General features: G+C 38.8%; 1 protein-coding gene across 5 annotated transcripts in view; it reads right to left on the bottom strand.

Annotated features, from left to right (window-relative positions):
- LOC127416096 (ras-specific guanine nucleotide-releasing factor RalGPS2-like) overlaps nucleotides 1–22,164 on the bottom strand; it is a 194,290-nt gene that overhangs the window by 7,862 nt on the left and 164,264 nt on the right. For 4 of the 5 annotated variants that reach the window (XM_051655238.1, XM_051655234.1, XM_051655235.1 and 1 more), the window contains 7 exons: nucleotides 11,062–11,203; nucleotides 9,882–10,033; nucleotides 9,739–9,793; nucleotides 7,972–8,049; nucleotides 5,379–5,484; nucleotides 2,996–3,088; nucleotides 2–107 (listed from right to left, as the gene is read on the bottom strand). In XM_051655238.1, coding sequence (XP_051511198.1) covers nucleotides 2–107; nucleotides 2,996–3,088; nucleotides 5,379–5,484; nucleotides 7,972–8,049; nucleotides 9,739–9,793; nucleotides 9,882–10,033; nucleotides 11,062–11,203 — 732 coding nt within the window. The remainder of the gene's footprint in view (nucleotide 1; nucleotides 108–2,995; nucleotides 3,089–5,378; nucleotides 5,485–7,971; nucleotides 8,050–9,738; nucleotides 9,794–9,881; nucleotides 10,034–11,061; nucleotides 11,204–22,164) is intronic. The other variant, XM_051655239.1, reaches the window with a different exon arrangement.

Raw genomic sequence — 22,164 nt, forward strand, 5'->3', positions numbered from 1 at the left:
CCATGCTCAGAGTCGGTCAGCAGGAAGACGTCAGGATGCTCCGGGTCATCAGCCATCATGGCCATTAAGCCCACAACAGAGACACTTTTGTTGGCGGTGGACTTAAACTGCAATGAGACAATGTTCGTTAATAAGAAATATTTAAGATTCTGTTGTGCACAATCCTGAATGTGTGCGTTTATTGTGAGTGTCAGAGTAAACAAGTAGCTGTGTTTAACTCGAATCGATTTTTATAGTAAGTGTGTGTGCACGCACATGTGCTTCTCATTAATTCTGTTACTATGTTATAGCTGGACCTACAGTGCATCCGGAAAGTATTCACAGCGCTTCACTTTTTCCACATTTTGTTATGTTACAGCCTTATTCCAAAATGGATTAAATTCATTATTTTCCTCAAAATTCTACAAACAATACCCCATAATGACAACGTGAAAGAAGTCTGTTTGAAATCTTTGCAAATTTATTAAAAATAAAAAACGAAAAAAATCACATGTACATAAGTATTCACAGCCTTTGCTCAATACTTTGTTGAAGCACCTTTGGCACCAATTACAGCCTCAAGTCTTTTTGAGTATGATGCTACAAGCTTGGCACACCTATTTTTGGGCAGTTTCTCCCATTCTTCTTGCAGGACCTCTCAAGCTCCATCAGGTTGAATGGGGAGCGTCGGTGCACAGCCATTTTCAGATCTCTCCAGAGATGATCAATCGGGTTCAAGTCGGGGCTCTGGCTGGGCCACTCAAGGACATTCACAGAGTTGTCCCGGAGCCACTCCTTTGTTATCTTGGCTGTGTGCTTAGGGTCATTGTCCTGTTGGAAGATGAACCTTCACCCCAGTCTGAGGTCCAGAGTGCTCTGGAGCAGGTTTTCATCAAGGATGTCTCTGTACATTGCTGCATTCATCTTTCCCTCGATCCTGACTAGTCTCCCAGTTCCTGCCGCTGAAAAACATCCCCACAGCATGATGCTGCCACCACTATGCTTCACTGTAGGGATGGTATTGGCCAGGTGATGAGCGGTGCCTGGTTTCCTCTAGACATGACACTTGCCATTCAGGCCAAAGAGTTCAATCTTTGTTTCTCATGGTCTGAGAGTCCTTCAGGTGCCTTTTGGTAAACTCCAGGCGGGCTGTCATGTGCCTTTTACTGAGGAGTGGCTTCCGTCTGGCCACTCTACAATACAAGCCTGTTTGGTGGAGTGCTGCAGAGATGGTTGTTCTTCTGGAAGGTTCTCCTCTCTCCACAGAGAAATGCTGGAGCTCTGTCAGAGTGACCATTGGGTTCTTGGTCACCTCCCTGACTAAGGCCCTTCTCCCCCGATCACTCAGTTTGGCCAGGTGGCCAGCTCTAGGAAGAGTCCTTGTGGTTCCAAACTTCTTCCATTTACGGATGATGGAGGCCACTGTGCTCATTGGCACCTTCGATGCTGCAGAAATTTTTCTGTACCCTTCCCCAGATCTGAGCCTCGATACAATCCTGTCTCGGAGGTCTACAGACAATTCCTTGGACTTCATGGATTGGTTTGTTCTCTGACATGCACTGTTAACTGTGGGACCTTATATAGACAGGTGTGTGCCTTTCCAAATCATGTCCAATCAACTGAATTTACCACAGGTGGCTCCAATCAAGTTGTAGAAACATCTCAAGGATGATCAGTGGAAACAGGATGCACCTGAGCTCAATTTTGAGTGTCATGGCAAAAGCTGTGAATAATGAATAATCCATTTTGGAATAAGGCTGTAACATAACAAAATGTGGAAAAAGTGAAGCGCTGTGAATACTTTCCGGATGCACTGTATACTGATGATGTCATCCATCTCATTATCAAATGAGCGCAACCAGCTGGCTCCCTCCAGCATTGAAGCATATTCAGTAATCAGGTATGCTGTTTGTAAGCATTTTTTGTTTTCTATCCTTCCTGACTCATGCAATTCTTCCTCTCTACACCTCCTGGACAGTGTCACATTTCTATGATCACCACCCAGGACTTCCTGTCTGATTGAGTCAGTTCAGCTTAACTTGTTATGGCTCACACAATGTCTGCCTCTTCAAAATACAGGTCCACTGGACAGACTGTACAATCCCACTGAGTACCATGAGACAGTTCGTCAAACTGACGAAGTGATAATGTGAGGATGACTTATCTAGCTCAAGGTCAGTGAAAGAGAAATGTTCCTTTTCCTAAAATGAATGATGTGCATGTAAACACAGTCATTTTCTGATTGTGGTTAAGCATTTATTCTGAAAAGACACTTACTGTATATGCATCACAGCTAAGAATAGTGGTCTATGCAAGTAATCTGCATATTCTAAATAAATAGAAAATAAACACATTTACATGCACATCATTTTCCAATCAAATTCCATATTCTGGTTAAGCATTTATTAAACACTTTTACATTATTTGCATCACAGCTTTGAATATTGGTGTATACATGTAATCAGCATACTCAGACAATGATATACATTTACATGCACATTTCCATATTCTGGTTAAACATTTATTCTCAAAATTATCCGTGTTGAAAAGCTATTGGAATACTCAAAAAAACTGGTTTTGTGGAATTACTGGTTATGCTCGCACTTGCCATTTATTTTGCATCATTTTTAGCAATTCTGCATTGTAATTTAATCTTGTATTTTCATTGTTAATTAAACTAGCTTACTAGGCCAGAAGACTGTTCAGATGCTTTTACCCACTTGTCTACTGATTAATATTCTTTTTAATGTCTATAAAAAGAATCTGTCCCCTCCATGCTCTAAAAAACGTATTTCTTCATTAGCTTGACTCTTCATAACTGCTTGTGTCTTATTGCACTCATAATTACTTTTGTTAGGACATGAAAAGATCTAAATTGTCTGATTAATATGGGGATTTGCCAGCAGTCTTTTTCAGAATGTTGGTTTAATCGTGTTATTGCTTTACATGATGCACTCTGTCATTTTCCGAGATACCACTCTGTTGCATGCCAGGCTACTGTGGATTTCATACTCACATGTTTCCTCTCTGTGGCTTTGAGGGACTTGGCAGTATAGTAGTAAAGCTGTGTACCACACAGAGCCACCCAATATTTAGTCCATGCTGCCACCTAAAGAGCGCCAGTGAGAAACCATTAGAGAAAATATTGACTAGTGCTGTCAGTCGCTTAAAATATTTAAAATCGCGATTAATTGCATGATTTTTCGCAGTTAATCGAGATTAATTACATATTTTGAAAATGCTTCAATTTGACTCTTTTCCTGTCAAAATACATTTATTTCCTTTTTAGGAAAGATAACAAAATATGTAACAACAATGTTTTATTAACATTTTCCAAAAAAAGCGTTAAACAATACAGTATAAAGATACTAAAACTGCACCAATTCAAGTAACATTAAACGTTTCCGAAAGAGTAAGTGGGTGGTTGAGTAATTGAAAGACCTACAGTAGTCCCCGTAGTTTGCATATTCATTGCAATGCACTTTAAATATCCTAAACCTTCACCCTCCACAACAGTGTTGCCACGATACCAAAAATTTCAGTAGTCGGTACCGATACCAGTGCAATTTCACGGTTCTCGATACCAATTTTGATACCACAGCAAAATATGCCAATGTGCTATTGAACACCCACCTTTAGCCTATAAAAAGTTACTTTTCAATGTAAAAAATAAATTAAAACAATTGTATGTTTCTTTCAAGTCTCAATGAAGAATGCATTGCTTAAGTGTTTTTAAGTAGGGCCCTACTGAAATCTGTTGTATTTTTCCCAACTCCTGTGTTTTCCATTTTATTGTTTATTTTTTACAATTCCATGTTTTAAAGTTTATTTTAATTTCATCATCAAAAAAGGTCTAATCAAACTAATTCCTAAAACGTTTTACATATGAATATAGAACAGTACAACAGCAATCTTGCTTGTGATATATTGCTTAATTCTTCTTCTTATTATTATTTTATTATTATTAATATAATTGTATTATTACTTATTATTATTACTACAGTGAATATTACATTTTACTATTCAGTTGGGATATATTTGTCAAAATGACTTACATTTTAGGTGTCTAGCTTTTATTTTGAATCAAGCTTTTATTTTGACGTGTGTTACTGATGGAAGCTTCACTCACCCGGATAAACAGTTCACTACATGGCCCAGTGTGATTCTTTATGCGCAAATGCTGTGATTTAATTATATAAATATATAGTTTGTATGTGCTGCAAACTCTGCTCTGTCATCTAATACAACACACAGTGTGCATGATTCTCAATATCTGTGGAGTTTGGAGTTATTAGCAGCCTGCTTCACACATTCACTTTCAAGCACACAGCTCATGCAGACTAAGATCTTTTGCCATTTAATAACCACACAAAGGATATATCACGATTTAGTGTAAAAGGAGTGACAGAGCACACTCTCAAATAAGCACGTGAGCATTTGGAAGCAGTCGTGTGTCAGTCAGATTGCATGCGGAGACCGAATTGAGTCGGTGCTCTGTACTACCGGTACCGCAGATACACTGGTATCTGTTTTAGTACCGACTTGGTCCCAAAGTACCGGTACTTTTGACATCACAACTCCACAATATTAACCGTGGCTATCCACTTTGCTACAGCAATTGAGAAGCTGCATTTACATGATTCGTGACTATGATAATCTGGTCACTATATATGGCTCAGATCTATGGGATTCCAATTTTTGTTGTCCACCAGGCACAAACTGGAAATCTGACTGATTTGAAAAATAATAAAATACCTTTCCTTAACGAGCTGCAAAATCTGAAGTATCATTCTTGCCTGTAGTACCACTCGTGCAGGACAAGTTACATGCTGAAGTTGAATGTATAGGTTAAGGGTTGGTTCATAATAATAGTGCTGCATGCCTTAGCAAAGACCACAAATTACAAGTCTTATGCAAGGCAGACCTTTGTGGAAGATTGCTCATTGCATGGAGAAAGTCAAACAACCAGATATATACAGGCAGATACAGTGGTAGGTCAAATATGTGCATGTGTTTTTTTTGTTTTTTTAATGGTCCCTCAGCTCCCATTATTGCACTTTAATGTTGTATCTTTTACTACTTTGGCTCCTTTCTAACGCCCACTCTAAGGAAACGGCTGGGTTTGTGGGGCTAATGGAGAAATGACTGACAGTTAAGAGACTGTAGACCAAAAGATAAAAGGGAAGATTTTGATGAGAGGAGAGAGTGACAAGAAATAGAAAGAGGGAGTGAGAGACAGATACTCTGATAAAATAAGGACAGACTGACATTGAACATCAGAGAAGAAAGCCTTGATGAGGGTGAAATTGGGTGAAAGAACTGGAATCTATACAATATAATAAGAATAGGAAAGAGGGTGTGTGACACAGGAAGAGTAAAAGAGGAGTGTGAGCTCTCACCGTGGGTTTCTTGCCCTCTTTGAGGACAGTTTTCCTGCGCAAGACCCCCTGAACTGTGACAGCTCCTGGGTACAGATGCACTGCCAGCTCCTCAGACTCTGCAAAGCTACACATTAACACACACACACACACACACACACACACACACACACACACACACACACACTCTTAATCCACACATTGGAACATGGTACATGAAGACATTAAAAGAATAGTTCACACAAACAAAATGTGTTTCTGCTCCAAACTAGCCACACTTTTCCATAGAGAGAAATAACAACTTCAATTCTGTTCTGTTCTTCACCTAAAGCTATTGTATGGGCACAGAAAACATGGAATATCTTGCAGGAGTTGTTTGGACTATTTGCATCTTTTTTTTAATTTTTATGACTATTTATTTTGGAAATCGACAACCCCAGTCCTCATTCATTTTCATAATATGGAAAAGAGTGGCCAAGAGATTCATGTTCCATGGAAATAAGATAGTCATACAGGTCTGGAATGACATGAAGGTAAGTAAACAATAACAGAAATTTCATTTTATTTAGTTTAATAACATACACACATTTGTAATCACAAAAGTGATTATATAACAAAAGCCACACCCCAGAGTGTTCATGCGAAGAAAGTGAGAGTTTTTGAGGAACAAAGAAGAGAAAGAGAGAGTAAATGAGAAAGTTGTGAAATTACTCAAAGTGCCAAAACTGAATCAGTAATATCGACTGATATCTGTCTCAATTCTAGAGACGGTCATTTTGACTGCTCGAGTACTCGAAAAATAAATCAGCTGAGTACTCTGGGTGGGACAAGGGGGGGCGCGGGAGGCATAGGAGAGAGTTTCACCAGCGTCTTTGACCGCTACACCGCATCTCACTGTTTTTTAGCATCTTGCGTCATGAACATTGCGTTTTTAACATGGCATTAACAGAGCTTTTAAAAACATGCATCACGACCCTAAATTTGGTTCCATTACATCGGTTGCACTTCTTCTAGCTATTTTTTAATGCAAGAAACACATCCTGTGTGTATATGCACAAATACACTCCAAACGGGGGGCTGCTGTGTATCTGTGAACAGTTGATGTCCTAACCAATTGGCCTGCAAGTTTCCGCTCAAAATTCCACCACAACCAAATCACAGAACTGTGATTCAAAAAGATAAAAAAAATAAAATATACATACATATATATATATATATATATATATATATATATATATATATATATATATATATATATATATATAAATCAAGTGCTGGAATGTAATGTTTTTCACGATTGATCATTGCTGATTAGAGACGCTGGACAGTGATTATTAGAGGTGTAAACAGGGTCCAAAAGGCTTTGTGATTAGATCACTCAAACCACATTTGGAGGTGGTCAAAAACCACATCTCATTTGTAGTCTCAACTAAACAAAAAATGTTAAACTGTTTTCTTTTAGTTTAAAAGTTTAAAGGGTTTTAAAAGAAAATATCCACCTGATCAAAACATTTGGAAAAGCACATACATTTTCATGTACCTGTATGTAGTGATGAATGTATGTAGTCATGAAATAAGAGACAAAATATGATCATAAGTAGTCACAGGAAATTAAACTGAGACGCATGTCACTTCCAAGTATTCAAGAACTTGGATACTCATGCCCATCCCTTCTTAGTGTAGAGCATAATGTTGCATGGTAAATTCTCCACAACTAAATACCACCAAAACTTCCTCTTTCACAAAAACAGATAAAAAAAACAACTGTTCCGCCTAGAAATGTCAGACTCACACATCATCTAAGATTATTTCAGTAAGAGCCAGTTGGCTTTGGTTTAGGTTCTTTTATTGAATTTGAGAGCCAGCAGAAGGCAGCAGCACAAGAAGCTCTAATAACTCCACATATAAAGGTCCACATATAATGTGTTTTTTTGTTTTGTTTTTTTGCACAAAAAACAGCTGTAAAAACACACTTAGAATAAAACAGGCTCTTTTTGCTACTTTCCCTTTAAGACATTTGTATGTAAAAGGCCTCTGTTATGATTGGCTAACCTCGACAACACCCTCTCCAATTTGCTGAATACTGAATGTGTTGATATGCACACGGGAGGTCATATGTTAATGTGCTCATTGTTATAACACCAATAACACGACGAAATCAGAATGTTATTTCTGAAGAGTAAAAAAAATAAAAAATAAAAAAATAAAATCCCGTTTTCCATGATACATCCCATTTAAGACATTGCAGTATGAGGAACTAGACAACACCCGGTCATTTAGAAGTAAGAGTCCATAAACACTGCTTTACAGAAGATGTGAGTGAAGTGCAATGTGTGTGTCTTTGATTAACAGAAAGCAAAAGCAATCAGAAAGGATGCTTTAGAGGCAGCTTTTGATTAGCAGCAATAAGCTTTGCCTTCAGCCTAAGAGCCAACATCACACATATGTGATTGAGAAGTAGCCCACCACCTGATTTTACAGCAGGAAAACACATACTTTAGCACCGCTACACACTGAGATGGCAATTGTCCCCGGTTGGTTGAGGGAAAGTCAGATCAAGAGAAAGAGGGAGCCCTGCTCACCGCCGGCAGGGGTTGAAGGGTTGTTGAGTTACCTGGTGGGCCTGAGCGCTCCTCTGCAGGAGATGCGGCCCACTCTGCTGACTGGACCCAGAGAGTGGTAGAATCGAGTCCTGTAGAGTGTCAGTCATAGCGGGCAGTGGTCAGTCACAGCCCTCACACACAACATACACACATGGTGTACAGGCCGTGCTAGAGTTCTGTAGCCTGGCTTTTCTCAACCTCCTTTTATGGTCTAAACACTTGCTAACATGTCAAAACTTTTTTGTGGTTATATATATCATATGTTGCATTTCTAAATTATATTATAGAGAAGCATATTTGCATTAGTGGTCATCTGATATGGGCTTTTCAATGGCTGATGCCACAGAATTCTATGACTGACCAATCTTACTTAAGTGTTCCCCATGCAATAAGTCAGAATAGTCAGTCATTATTGTAAAATGAACCCCGAAAAGGTGATCAGGACCCCAATGTTAAGCATTTGTTTAGCATTAATGACTAGCTGACTGTACATTATCCCAATTATTACACAGCCACTTACCAAATATATAAATAATGGACATGAAATATTGATTTGAGCGCTCATTATACAAAAATATCTGCCTACAGAATGCAGAGATTGATCGATTTGAATAAAGTATTCCAGAGAGCAGTGTAATACTACAATTTAATGAGAGTAAATGAGACGTACACAAAATTGCTTAAATTAACACAATAATGTACTTAAAATTCAATAAAAAGAAAAGAAAGCCTAGTAGATTTTGAAAATGACAATTTTGTTAATTGGCCAATCAAGCAAGGCCATTGGCCGTTAATATCTCATACTGATAATCTCAAAATGGTCAAATATCCAATATTTGCACTGCTTGTTCATTTAAAGTGGACAATAAAAGTTTACAGTTCACTGAATTCCTCTTTTTCAATATAAATCAAAGTTTCTTTTTATAACATCGAAGGAGACAGAAAAAAAAAAACGGTTGATGACATGCATTTAGGGTAGGCCTTTTGTGTACACCTGTCAGAGCGTGGAAGGCAGCAGCAGTCACAAATTACATTCTTTAATGCATTCACAGGATATTTATCTCATTAGCTACATTAGAGATGCACTGATGAGGGAAGATGGCAATCACTAAGTGTAAGAGGAAGGCTCAGGCAGCTAAAGAGAGCAAAATGCAATTTCTTGTTCCAAGTCCTTTTTAAGCTGTTGGATGCATACAGTATTTAATGGGATAATTCACACAACAATGGAAATTCTGTCACCATTTATTCACCTGTATGACATTATTTATCCTTTAGAAGGCGATCTTAGGCAGAATGTTGGCCTCAGTGACCATTAACTGTTTTTCCATACAATGAAAGTGAATGGTGACTGAGGCTAACATTCTGCCTAACACCTCCTTCTGTGTTCTACAGAATTAAAAAAGTCATACGGATTTGGAACGTCATGATGTTGAGTATTTTCATTTTGTGTGAACAATGTCTGGAGTTCAGCTTAGCCATGCTGGATTAGTCTCAAAGCACCTTTGTTTTATACAGTACCTAAGATGGTTTAAATTAATTTTAAATGATAAATGATGGAATAAACCAATGTCTAACAACTTATGTTGAGTTATGTTGAGGATGATGATGGTAAAACATTCCAAGTTTTTGGATGAGTTTCTGAATCTGGTCAGGAAGAATGGCAGGGGTTTTCATAAGATGGGGTTCCATGATGACATGCTGCGCTCATCTGTACTCACATACGTGGTCATGTATGTGCACGTGTAATTGTCCTCGAGTGAATGTTTTCTAAGACTCACCTCTCAAAGGCAGGCCAAGACATCTCCTCACTGAGCTCCGACCCTTCACTGCTTCCTGAAATTATAACATCATAATCCATGGAGATAGAAATGAAGCATCGTCTCTCATCCATTAGCTTCAAGTGTGTTTGTGTGTGTCATACCCAGTGAAATGCCGCTAGACAGCGTCGAGCTCTCCGCCTGTCCGCGTGTGGGCGTGTGACTTTCCAACACACTGTCGTCCAGCAGATGTCTGGATCCAGCGTTTGGAAATGTTGCACTTTTAAACTCCACTGTGTTCGTTTTATGAATAAAACTGCAGAACACACATGAAAGAGACGAAGTCTGAGTAAACGGCCGAAATTGAGCACTCTTTGAGCACAATTGCGCGAATTGAGCCCTGGGTCAGTGGTTTTAAAAAAATGGGTGCCTAAATTGACAGGGGTGCGGCAGTATTTGCTACAAATGTAAATAATAAAATGATTACACTTGTGCAAAGTTAGGATGTCAAAATAAATGGGCTCATCAACTTTTAAAAGTGAGGAGAATATACATTGTTGTTGACATTAAACTCAACAGATTTTTAAAGTGAAAATTCATCTGGAACTTAGTAGAAGCTAGGCAAATTAGGCAGATGTCAACACAGGCAGGTTTCTTGACATACCCTACATCCTTTAAAATCTATGAAAGGAAAAAAAAAAGTACAACCCCAACTGTTAAATATAGGTTCACTTGCAACATGGATAAACATGGTTTGTATCCACATTGAGTTTTGCACTGTAAATTATTGGCTTCTGAAAGCATGACGCCATTGACATTCAAGCGATGTTTAGAAACCAAATACTCACACTATAAAGAAAAGTCTTTTTTTTACTTTGATATCTAAACAATTTCAGTACTGTGTTGGGTAGCAACTTGATGTCCGATGTAAAATCTGGGTCCAGAAGCGAAGATTCTACAAAGAGTCATAATCTAGACAAAGCTGATTAAACGCTTTGATGAAGTGGAGATTATTTCAGTGAGGGGAAAGAAAACAAGGCTGCAGAGGACAGAAGTACAGTTCATACAATATGTTGTACTGGTGTGAACTTTTCAAAATACATCTTTCCATAACTGCAATGGACAGCAAACTCTGGAAGACACAGGTTGTGAGAATAAGATGTGGCCAAGGACCTTAAGACAGTAAGACATACTGAATAGACTATACTGTACTTCCATTTTTCCTCTGACTATGGCCTATTAAAACAAAGAGTGCTGGTCAAGTGGACTAATCAGGGTCAGAATGAAGAAAATAACAGTGTGAGTTGTGTGTATTAATAGAGGGCGGGAATTAAACAAACGCACTTGTAGCCGAGGCTGTGGCACTTCCTGTGTCCATAGGTGATGAGGTTCCGTGGAGAGGGTGGTGTTGGTGGGACTTTAGGCATGGCACCCTCAGCAACATTACCACGGCGACCACACAATGGTGATGCAGATGAGTCTGGACCTGTGCCAAACAAAATCAGTAAACACAAGAATTGTTAAAGCCATTTGTAGGTTGATGTCACTCTTCATACGAAATCGAAGAACAAAAGGGTGTGATGTCATTTAGACCAAAATCTGGCCAAAACGGAGGTGTTTTTGAGTTCGTTTCGGTGGTTTGTAACAGCAAGCTGGATGAACTTTCAGAAAAAACTTCTTACCGGCTGCTAAACACCTTCTTACTGCCATTGGTCCACGTCATCGGTAGGTGTGACCTGGAGCTCCACCTACTTTGAGGCTGACAGCTAATTCACATTCAGTCAGTTAAGATTGTTTATTTCATTGTTTTACTTAGTTGTAGAGTGGTATTCATTGCTAGACTTGTGCTGTTTGTTTACTGTCTTGAACTTGTGCTGTTTGTTTACTGTCTTGAACTCGCGTCACTTAAACGTGGGTTGGTGTGTGTGTGCTATATTGTTTTGACTTGTCCCAGGGTATTCACTGCTAGATTTAGCGTTGGTTGTCCTGTGTGTAAAACTATCGTGGTTTTTAGTGTCTATAAACAGTGCTTGTTTTAGAGTATTATTTATTGCTAAAGTGCAGCATAATTTATTTGTGGTGTACGGAAGTCGCGTTTGTTCCCTCGGTTGACCACGTGACTAGCTTTGTTGTGCTAAGTAGCATTAAGGCGTGTCCTGCTTTTTTCCACTGAACGGCTCGTTAACATTGTGTATATATTTGACTTGAATGCTGATGCGGAAGCGGCAGCAGAAGTGGTAGCCCTCGTGTAAAGCCCTCCTGGTGTGAAGACCTACTTGTGTAAAGACCAGCGAGTCTACCTGTGAGAAAATCTTGTTACTGTATCTCTTTTCCTTCTATATACTAACATGTCTAATTCACAAATAACACATGCCTTCAAGCACATCCCTGTTATCTGTTACAGACCATTTACACGATATCAATGCAAGACCAAACGCAACCCACGAATCACTTTGCACTTCAGCACCTGCTCCGCTCGCTTTCTCAGTGGGACTCTGGAACTGCCAGTCAGCTGTGAACAGAGCTGACTTCATTCCAGCCTTTGCCACACAGTCCACCCTCAGCATCCTGGCACTGACAGAAACATGGATATGTCCAGAGGATACAGCAACACCTGCTGCTCTCTCCAACAACAACTTCTCTCACACCCCTCGACACACCAGTAGGGGTGGGGGAACAGGTTTACTCATTCATAACAACTGGACTTTTTCACCACACTCTTCACTATGTAACAATACTAGTTTTGAATTCCATGCTATTACTACAATGCAACCCACAAAAATACACGTTGTTGTCATCTATCGCCCTCTAGGTCAGCTGACAAACTTTCTCGAGGAGTTGGATGTCCTGCTGTCCTCCTTGCCGGAGGATGGTAGGCCACTTGTGGTTCTTGGTGATTTCAACATACACCAAGACAAGCCCCAGGCCACTGAACTGAATACTTTCCTGGCCTCATTTGACTTGGAAAAACTACACACCACAGCAACTCACAGATCGGGCAACCAGCTGGACCTCATTTTTACACGTAACTGTACCAACTCAAATATTCTTGTTACTCCTTTACATGTCTCTGATCACTACTTTGTTCAATTCAACATGACTCTCCCATCTACATTAAAACAGACTCCACATTTGGTTTCCTTTCGCGTAACCTCCGTTCTCTTTCACCCTCACGCCTTTCCACTGCTGTCTCTACCTCTCTTCCCACACTAAATGTATTTTCCATCAGATCTAGGTAAATATCAGTCTCTGCTTGCAACTTTTTCAGATAACGTTAAATCTGCAAAAACCTCCTATTACTAGAACAAGATCAACAGCACCACAGACACTCGTAGCTTGTTTAGAACATTCAACACACTTCTCTGCCCTCCCCCTCCACCACCAGACACATCACTGACAGCAGATGTCTTCGCCACATTTTTTACTAATAAGGTTACAACCATCAGCAATACATTCTCAGCACCACACCCTGTCAAACACCTGCCTCCTGTATACAACTCTTCTGTCTCTATGTTCTCTCCTCTGACTGAAACTGAGGTCTCTAAACTCCTCCTCTCCAACCACCCCACCACCTGTTCCCTTGACCCCATTCCTTCTCACCTTCTCCAGGCCATTTCTCTGTCCATCCTACCTGCACTCACACACATAATTAACACATCTCTACTTACAGGCACTTTTCCCACTATATTCAAGCAGGCTCAAGTAACCCCACTGCTGAAGAAACCCGCACTTAACCCCACCCAAATAGATCACTACAGACCAGTCTCTCTCATCCCTTTCATGGAAAAAACACTTGAAAGAGCAGTGTTCAATCAAATCTCTGCCTATCAGGGGCCTGGGTAGCTCAGTGGTAAAATACGCTGGCTAACACCCCTGGAGTTCGCTAGTTCGCTAGTTCGAATCCCAGGGCGTGCTGAGTGACTCCAGCCAAGTCTCCTAAGCAACCAAATTGGCCCGGTTGCTAGGGAGGGTAGAGTCACATGGGGTAACCTCCTCGTGGTCGCTATAATGTGGTTTGTTCTCGGTGGGGCGCATGGTGAATTGAGCGTGGTTGCCGCGGTGGATGGCGTGAAGCCTCCACACGCGCTATGTCTCCGTGGCAACGCGCTCAACAAGCCACGTGATAAGATGCGCGGATTGACTGTCTCAGACGTGGAGGCAACTGGGATTCGTCCTCCGCCACCCGGACTGAGGTGAATCACTATGCGACCACGAGGACTTAGAGTGCATTGGGAATTGGGCATTCCAAATTGGGAGAAAAAGGGGAAAAATCTCTCAGAACAATCTCAGAACAAGCTTTCAAAAGTGGACACTCCACCTAGACTGCCCTGCTGTCTGTCACTGAGTCGCTGAGATGGGCAAAAGCTGAATCCAGATCATCCGTCCTGATTCTGCTGGACCTTTCTGCAGCCTTTGACACAGTCAACCATCAGATCTCACTATATCGCACATGTGTGAAGTTGGCCCCCCACCCAATGCAAAATGTCGGCAAAATAGTCTCAATTGTTTGTGCTCCGTTTGTGCTGTAAAAGTTTTCGTTTGTGCTGCTTCGGTTTTTTAGATATTAAAAGAATATTTATAGGTCATTCTGAGGTCACTCAGCCCCCCCACATGCTCCAAATTCACCCCAAATAGTCTTGTTTGTTTGTGCTTCGTGTGTGCTAGTTTGTGCCAGTAAAATTTCCGTTTGTGCTGCTTCAGTTTTTAAAGTATTAGACATTGAATTATAGGCGATGATGTCACCAGCCCCCCACATGCTCCAAATTCACCCAAAATAGTCTCAATCGTTTGTGCTTCGTTTGTGCTGGTTTGTACCGGTAAAATTTCCGTTTGTGCTGCTTCGGATTTTTAGATATTAAAATAATATTTATATGTCATTCTGAGGTCACTCAGCCCCCCCACATGCTCCAAATTCACCCCAAATAGTCTCGTTTGTTTGTGCTTCGTTTGTGCTGGTTTGTGCCAGTAAAATTTCCGTTTGTGCTGCTTCGGTTTTTTAAATATTAGACATTGAATTACAGGCGAATTATAAATGCTGATATTTACTGAATACAATACTGACAGAATAAAATAGATCACTTAATGGTCACCAAAATTAAATATAGGTTAGTAGCAGTCTCGGTCATTCTGATTACTATATATTCGGCTACTACATTATATATTTCTAAAATAGATCTCACTTGTTTTGTGTGTAGTCAGTACGATTTATGAGCAGTGAGCATTTTATTTCAGGTTTGTCATTTCAATCTCTTACCAAAATGTTGGATGAAGATGTTTTAATACAACAACAACTCCTTCTTATCAATGTTTTTTGTGGTCACTATGGTGTTTATTAAAAACGTATTGGTGTTCAGACAGCAGCAGTTCAATATTCATCTGGTGTCTGTCGGACTCTTTTTCTGTCACTCACTTTCGCTCGGCTCTGGGCAAGAGAACAAAAGCGCAAATCTCCTCTATGTGAACACACTTTTAGAGTCGAATTGCTGAAGACTTTCTGTCAAGACTAATCATCACATCTTTCCTGATTGAACTTTGTATTTATTTACATGGAGTATCATCTGCTACACTTCACTGCCATCACTAGGCGCAAGTGACACTTCTGTTCAAGATGCTCTTGTGGAAATTAGAGTTAGTAGAGAAAAAGTCAATATAAATCAAACTACAAAAGCAGTTACTAAATCAAATTTCTGGCCAATGTAAGTACAATGTTTTAACACTGTCAGTTACAATATTATTTGTTAACTTCAAGAATAATGGTACAACATTCAAGAAAGCTAAGATTGTAAATGTTTACTGAACAGAAAACTCATTGCTAATACTAATATATGCTAATTAGAGTGACCCATGTTAGTTTTTTGAATACATTGTGAATCTAGGGGTCAACATTACCATATTGGTCCTAATATAAGACATATTATCCTTATATATTATTACTATATTATATTATCCTTATATTCAGACCAATACAGTAATACATGAAAACGACATTTTTTGAGTCAGGATTATTTAAGTGGGTAATTATGTTTTGCTTATGCCAGATGCCCAAGAAACCAGCAGTTGACAGAGATTCCATTTTCACTGTCCTGTGTTCATCAAAAGAGGCCATAGTCCAAAATGGCAACATAGCTACTCCAAATCAGAGCATCTGGACAGAGCTTAGTAAGTAGCTAGAAAACAAGATCACTGCAAAGGCTCTGTACACTTTTATTAAATTAAATAGACACAACATCTGGACTGCTTTAGGGTTTACTCATGAATGTGATCATGAAACAAATGGCAGTAGTGATGACACTGATTTTGAGCCAGGGTCCCTTTCACCCAGACCAAAAGATTGCTGGACTTTTGATCTTGAAGTTCCATTTCAGAAATGGATTGAATTCATGCCCGAAATGGTTAAATACAACAACAAGTTCTCTAAAACACAAAAAAGGGAATACACAATTTTGAAGCCTGGCATCTGGACACATGTGATAAATCATCACATGTTTTTAAGTTTTTAAAGGTCCATTATTTGTGTTAAGGGATGTTAGATAGTACACAGTAATTAAATTTCAAAAGTAAAATCATTTTGGCTTAATTCTTAATTCGAGTCACGAGTATGTACGTAAGTACATATAACTAGTCAAAAGTTTGAAAACATTAAGATGTTTTAATGTTTCTGAAAGAAGTCTCTTCTGCTCACCAAGGCTGCATTTATTTGATAAAAAATACAGTAAAACAGTGATATTGTGAAATATTATTCCAATGTAAATCAGTTGTTTTCTATCTGAATATATAGTAAACTGTAATTTATTCCTGTGATCAAAGCTGAATTTTCAGCATCATTACTTCAGTCTTCAGTGTCACATGATCCTTCAGAAATCATTCTAATATGCTGATTTGCTGCTCAAGAAACATTCATTATTATTATCAGTTGAAAACAGTTGTGCTGCTTTTTTTTTCTTTTTTCGTGGAAACCATGATACACAACCATTCAAAGATTTGGGGTAAGTAATATATATACATATATATATATATATATATATATTAAATTGTTCAAAAGAGACAGTGAAGACATTTATATTGTTAAAAAGATTTCTATTTCAAATCAATGCTGTTCTTTTTACCTTTCTATTCATAAAAGAATCCACACAAAAATGCATCACGGTTTCCACAAAAATATTAAGCAAAAAAATATTCCACAACAATTAAAATGGTTTTCAACATTGATAAAAAATAAGAACCATTCTTAATAATTGAGCACCAATAATAATTGATAATAGTTGAGCACAAAATCAACATTTTACTATGATTTCTGAAGGATCATGTGACATTGAAGACTGGAGTTTTTTTTATTTTTTTATTATGCCAGTCAAATTACAAACAATGAACATGACAATAGTCATTCCAACACATAGTATAAAATATAGAAGCATATATAGACTACAAATAGAAAAAAGAATATACAGTATAATCTATAAAATAAACAATACAAGTAAAATAAAGAAACAAAATGAAATTAAAAACAAACAAACAAACCATTGAAGACTGGAGTAATGATGCTGATAATTCAGCTTTGACATCACAGAAATAAAATTACATTTTAAATTATATTAAAACAGAAAACAGCTATTTTAAAGTGTATTGTTTCACAATATTACTGTTTTTACTGTATTATTTTTATCAAATATATACAGCCTTGGTGAGATTAAGAGACTTCTTTCAAAAACATTTAAAAATCTTAATGTTTCCAAACTTTTGACCTGTACTGTACAGGCCCACACACACACACACACACACAGACACACACACACACAGACACACACACACAGCCTATGTATGTATAAACACAGAGCTACAGCAAACCGATTATGGTGCCTGTATTTATGACAATGTTAATGTTACTACTGATATTCACATAACTACATACAGTAACAAGTAAAAACACTTACCTTGGAGTTTGTGTTACATTCCACACATCCTGTGATCCGCTGTGTCCGTTAAAAGTTGAAAACGCACAGTGGATAGGTAACAGTTAAGCGAATGCGACTATTTATGTGATTTTGTTTGCCATTTGGATCTTACCTTGTTACTTCAACTGTATTGTTGAAAAAAAGACAGTCACAAAAACGAAACTTTTACTGGCACAAACGAAGCACAAACGATTGAGCTTATTTTGGGTGAATTTGGAGCATGTGGGGGGGCTGGTGACGTCATCGCCTATAATTCAATGTCTAATACTTTAAAAACCGAAGCAGCACAAATGAAACTTTTACCGGCACAAACCAGCACAAACGAAGCACAAACAAACGAGACTATTTGGGGTGAATTTGGAGCATGTGGGGGGGCTGAGTGACCTCAGAATGACCTATAAATATTATTTTAATATCTAAAAAAACCAAAGCAGCACAAACGAAAATTTTTACAGCACAAACCAGCACAAATGATTGAGACTATTTTGCCGACATTTGGCATTGGGTGTGGGGCCAACTTCACGCAGGTTCTCCTCACTGGACATCACAGGAACTGTGCTTGACTGGTTTAACTCCTATCTCTCAGGTAGATCCTTCAAGGTAGCCTGGAGAGGTGAGGTATCCAAGCCTCATCAGCTACTTATTGGGGTATCTCAGGGATCAGTGCTTGGGCCACTTCTCTTCTTAATATACACAACATCACTGGGACCCATCATTCAGGCACATGGTTTCTCTTACCACTGCTACGCTGATGACACACAACTCTACTTGTCTTTCCAGCCCAACGACACCACATTGACTGCTCGAATTTCTGCCTGCCTGGCAGACATCTCGGCCTGGATGAAGGAGCACCACCTGCAACTCAACCCAGCCAAGACTGAACTCCTTGTCTTTCCAGCCAACCCTGCTGTTGAACACAACATCACCGTGCAGCTGGGTGCAACTACAGTAACGCCTTACAAATCAGTCAGAAATCTAGGGGTAACCATCGACAACAGACTAAATTTCACAGACCACATCTCAAAGACTGCAAGATCATGTAGATTTACACTCTACAATATCAGGAAGATAAGACCCTTCCTCTCTGAACATGCCACACAACTGCTTGTCCAGTCACTTGTCATAACTAGACTCCCTGCATGTGTAGTTAGACCCCTGCAAATGATCCAGAATGCAGCAGCACGTCTGGTCTTTAATGAACCAAAGAGAGCACATGTTACACCACTCCTTGTCTCTCTCCACTGGCTGCCGGTTGATGCACGTATCAAATTCAAGGCTCTGATGCTGGCATACAGAACAGTCACTGGGTCTGCTCCAGCATACCTAAAATCATTTATGCAGAGCTACGCGCCCACTAGAAGCCTGCGCTCGGCTAAGGAACGTCGCCTTGTTGTACCAACACAAAGAGGCACCAAAACACTTTCCCGGACTTTCAGCTTCATCATACCACGTTGGTGGATGACCTTTCCAACTCCATCCATGAAGCTAACTCACTCTCTGTCTTCAAAAAACGACTAAAAACACATCTTTTCCATGAGCACTTAACCAGTCATTTAAAAAAAAAAAAAAAAAAAAAAAAATAATTTTCCTGTTGCACTTTATTTTGTTTTGAATACTATTCTGATGCTAGTGAAACTTTGTAATACGGCACTTATCATACCACTGTCTCCTTAAGATGATTCGCTTATGTTTTCCTCTTTTGTAAGTCACATTGGATAAAAGCATCTGCCAAATGAATAAATGTAAATGTAAGATCAGTCAACATGAACACACCGCCGTGTATTAGCAAGTTATTAGCAAACTGATGCAAATTTACCTGCATCTGTGCAAATATAGACATTTTCAAGAACATGTCATGCATTTTTTTTTATTAATCTACAAAAGGAATAAAATCTACTCAAATACTCTTAATTCACTCATGTGCCATTTGCAGCTGACAGCTCTTCTCACATCTGCCCAAATATACAGCCTAATAATCATTCTTTTGTCTGTATTCTACCCATTAACACTCTTTATAGACCCATCATTGCAGTAGTGTCAGTGTCATCATAAATTACAAAAACAGTGCAATCGGTGCATTTTACGGCTGCGTATATCATGTTAGCGCATGAATGTAAAAGGTAAATATTACAAATTACACATTATCTACTGCATATATATATTACTTTAAATCATCACCGAGTAGTTAAAACAGTTTCTTTTACTGATCTTGTGTGAATTCTACTCACAGAATGAGTCATGTAGTCACTGATGACACATTTTAATGTCATATTAGTTGATGTTTTACATTTAGTATTAAACGTTTAACGTAAATGTGTCTGAATGTTCAATAAGTCTGGTCTGAACGTAGAATAACTTCTCTGTGTGCTGGGGCCTTAAAAGTGTAATACTGTCGTGCTATCAAAACATTCCTTTTTGCTTGAGCGGACCACCCAGCCCAACACAGCCACATTGGCTCGACCAGTGGTGCGAGTTTGGGGCAGAACTATCAGTTTGTACAAATAATGTGAAGTTTTCTAGAATTTGAAAACAGGGATTTTTTTAAATTATTGTTTTTTAACTGTTTGGTGACAGTAGTGTGTAATGTCCTGTACACTTGAACTACTTGCTGCAAGTTTTTAAAAAGGAATTTTTTTTAAACTTTATACAGTGTTGGTTACTGTGTGTCCTAATTAAGCTAATGTGACCAAGTTTTCAACACCTTGTTATTTTCCTACTCATTAAAAGTGGAAAAACAACAAAGTCATTGCCATTCAGAACATCTGATGTTTAATACAAGGTGGAGTAGGATTCTAGGCCAATGCGATTTCATTATGGGTTAACTAGCAGATGAAGCAGAAGCAGCAGCAGCAGAAGAAAGGCTAATTATACTTACTGGGCGAACAGGCTTCACTTAGTTCACCTGCTAATGATGACGAAATGCAGTGACATTTTTGTTCTGCCAAGGTTTTTCATTTGGTGAGATTTCTCCTGTTCGCATACATCTCTGAAATTCTTGACCCAAGAGAACTTGGTTGGTCGAAGAGCGCTGATGATTGGTTAAAACTATTCGAGAGTGTGGTTTAGATGTGACTCTTTTTATTTACAATCGCGTGTGCCAGGTGAAGAGTTGATACCTAGGTTCAGGGTTTGAAATTAACACCCGCCATCCCACCAAATGCGGGTAAAAATCGGAGAGGTAACTCTGTCACTCTTACTAGCCACTTTGGCGGGTGACGTTTTTTCAGGGTTTTTCCTGCATTGAAAATTCTGTGAATGTCAGGCGACTCAGAGCTGCTGCCAAAAGAAAATGTAACGGTATTCATAACGTACACGCGCATTTGTGCGGGGCAAATGAAGTTTGCTTTCATGTGAACCTCCGCTGCACACACCAGCGCGCTCCAGAGACAAGATTGCCAGAGCTCTGGAACAGCGCAGAGCGAAACTTGCTTGATTCAGTTGCGCTTCACTCGATATTGCGGCGGCCGGTGGAAAACACAAAACATATGTGGCCCATTTGAATTCTACAAAGAACATTCTAGTATAATGCGTTATATGGAGGAAGTCAAACCTCTCAAACTGCTAGACAGCACATACATTATAAACAGCACTGACGAGGTAAAAAGGAGACAAATACATCATCAGTTTTTAGACATCATCATCCTTACTAAAAAAAATATATATATATATTTTTTTAATAAATTTTTTTTTTTTTTAATGCAATAAAACTAACTGGTAACTTGTATAACTAATTTTACATTTATTAAGGCAAAATCTATTAGACTATATTTTGTATCAGGCTACAACTGTGAAAGTTGTAGTTAAAGGTTTCTAAATGTGTTTAGGCAATTAGCTTTTTCATAACAAATACTACAGTTTATTTTTTTTAGAGAAGACTATCAACATTAACCTAACCACAGTAATGTGAAGCCGCCCATGGTCTTACCTAATGGCCTTGTCATTACAAATGGCACTGTTAAACAATGGTAGAACAATGGTAAACTTTCATAGGCAAGTACAATTTGAAGGGGTTGAAACTTCCATGAATTATGGAAAAATGATTGACAAATTTTCATCCTGTTCTATCCTACTCGTGTTCTAACTGGCATCTGCCTTTGGATATTTTATAGGTTCTCATATCATTCTTGTTTAAATAAATGGTCAAATAATTAAATGTCCAAACAAATGCATGCAGTTAAGGCCGCGATATACTTTCAGAGAAGTTCTTATTGTTTCTTCGTTCAGGAGTAAAAAGAAGTTCTAAACGGCCAAGCAACGGTATACTGTTTCCAAACATTCAAACACTGCCACACCACTGTGGGAGGCCTTTAGAAGTGCATTTAAATATGAAGGCACTCAGTAAAACCTAACTAATGTGACATAAAAATGTGTTCTCAATTACTTTATGCCTCATTCTATGAGCAGAATTCACATGAGGGCAGTAAAAGAAGCTGTTTTAATCACTCGATGATGATTTAAAGTAATATTTATTGTGGCAGGGTGAGCAAGAGACAGA

The sequence above is a fragment of the Myxocyprinus asiaticus genome, chromosome 25 (assembly GCF_019703515.2).
Source record: "Myxocyprinus asiaticus isolate MX2 ecotype Aquarium Trade chromosome 25, UBuf_Myxa_2, whole genome shotgun sequence".
NCBI lineage: Eukaryota > Metazoa > Chordata > Actinopteri > Cypriniformes > Catostomidae > Myxocyprinus > Myxocyprinus asiaticus.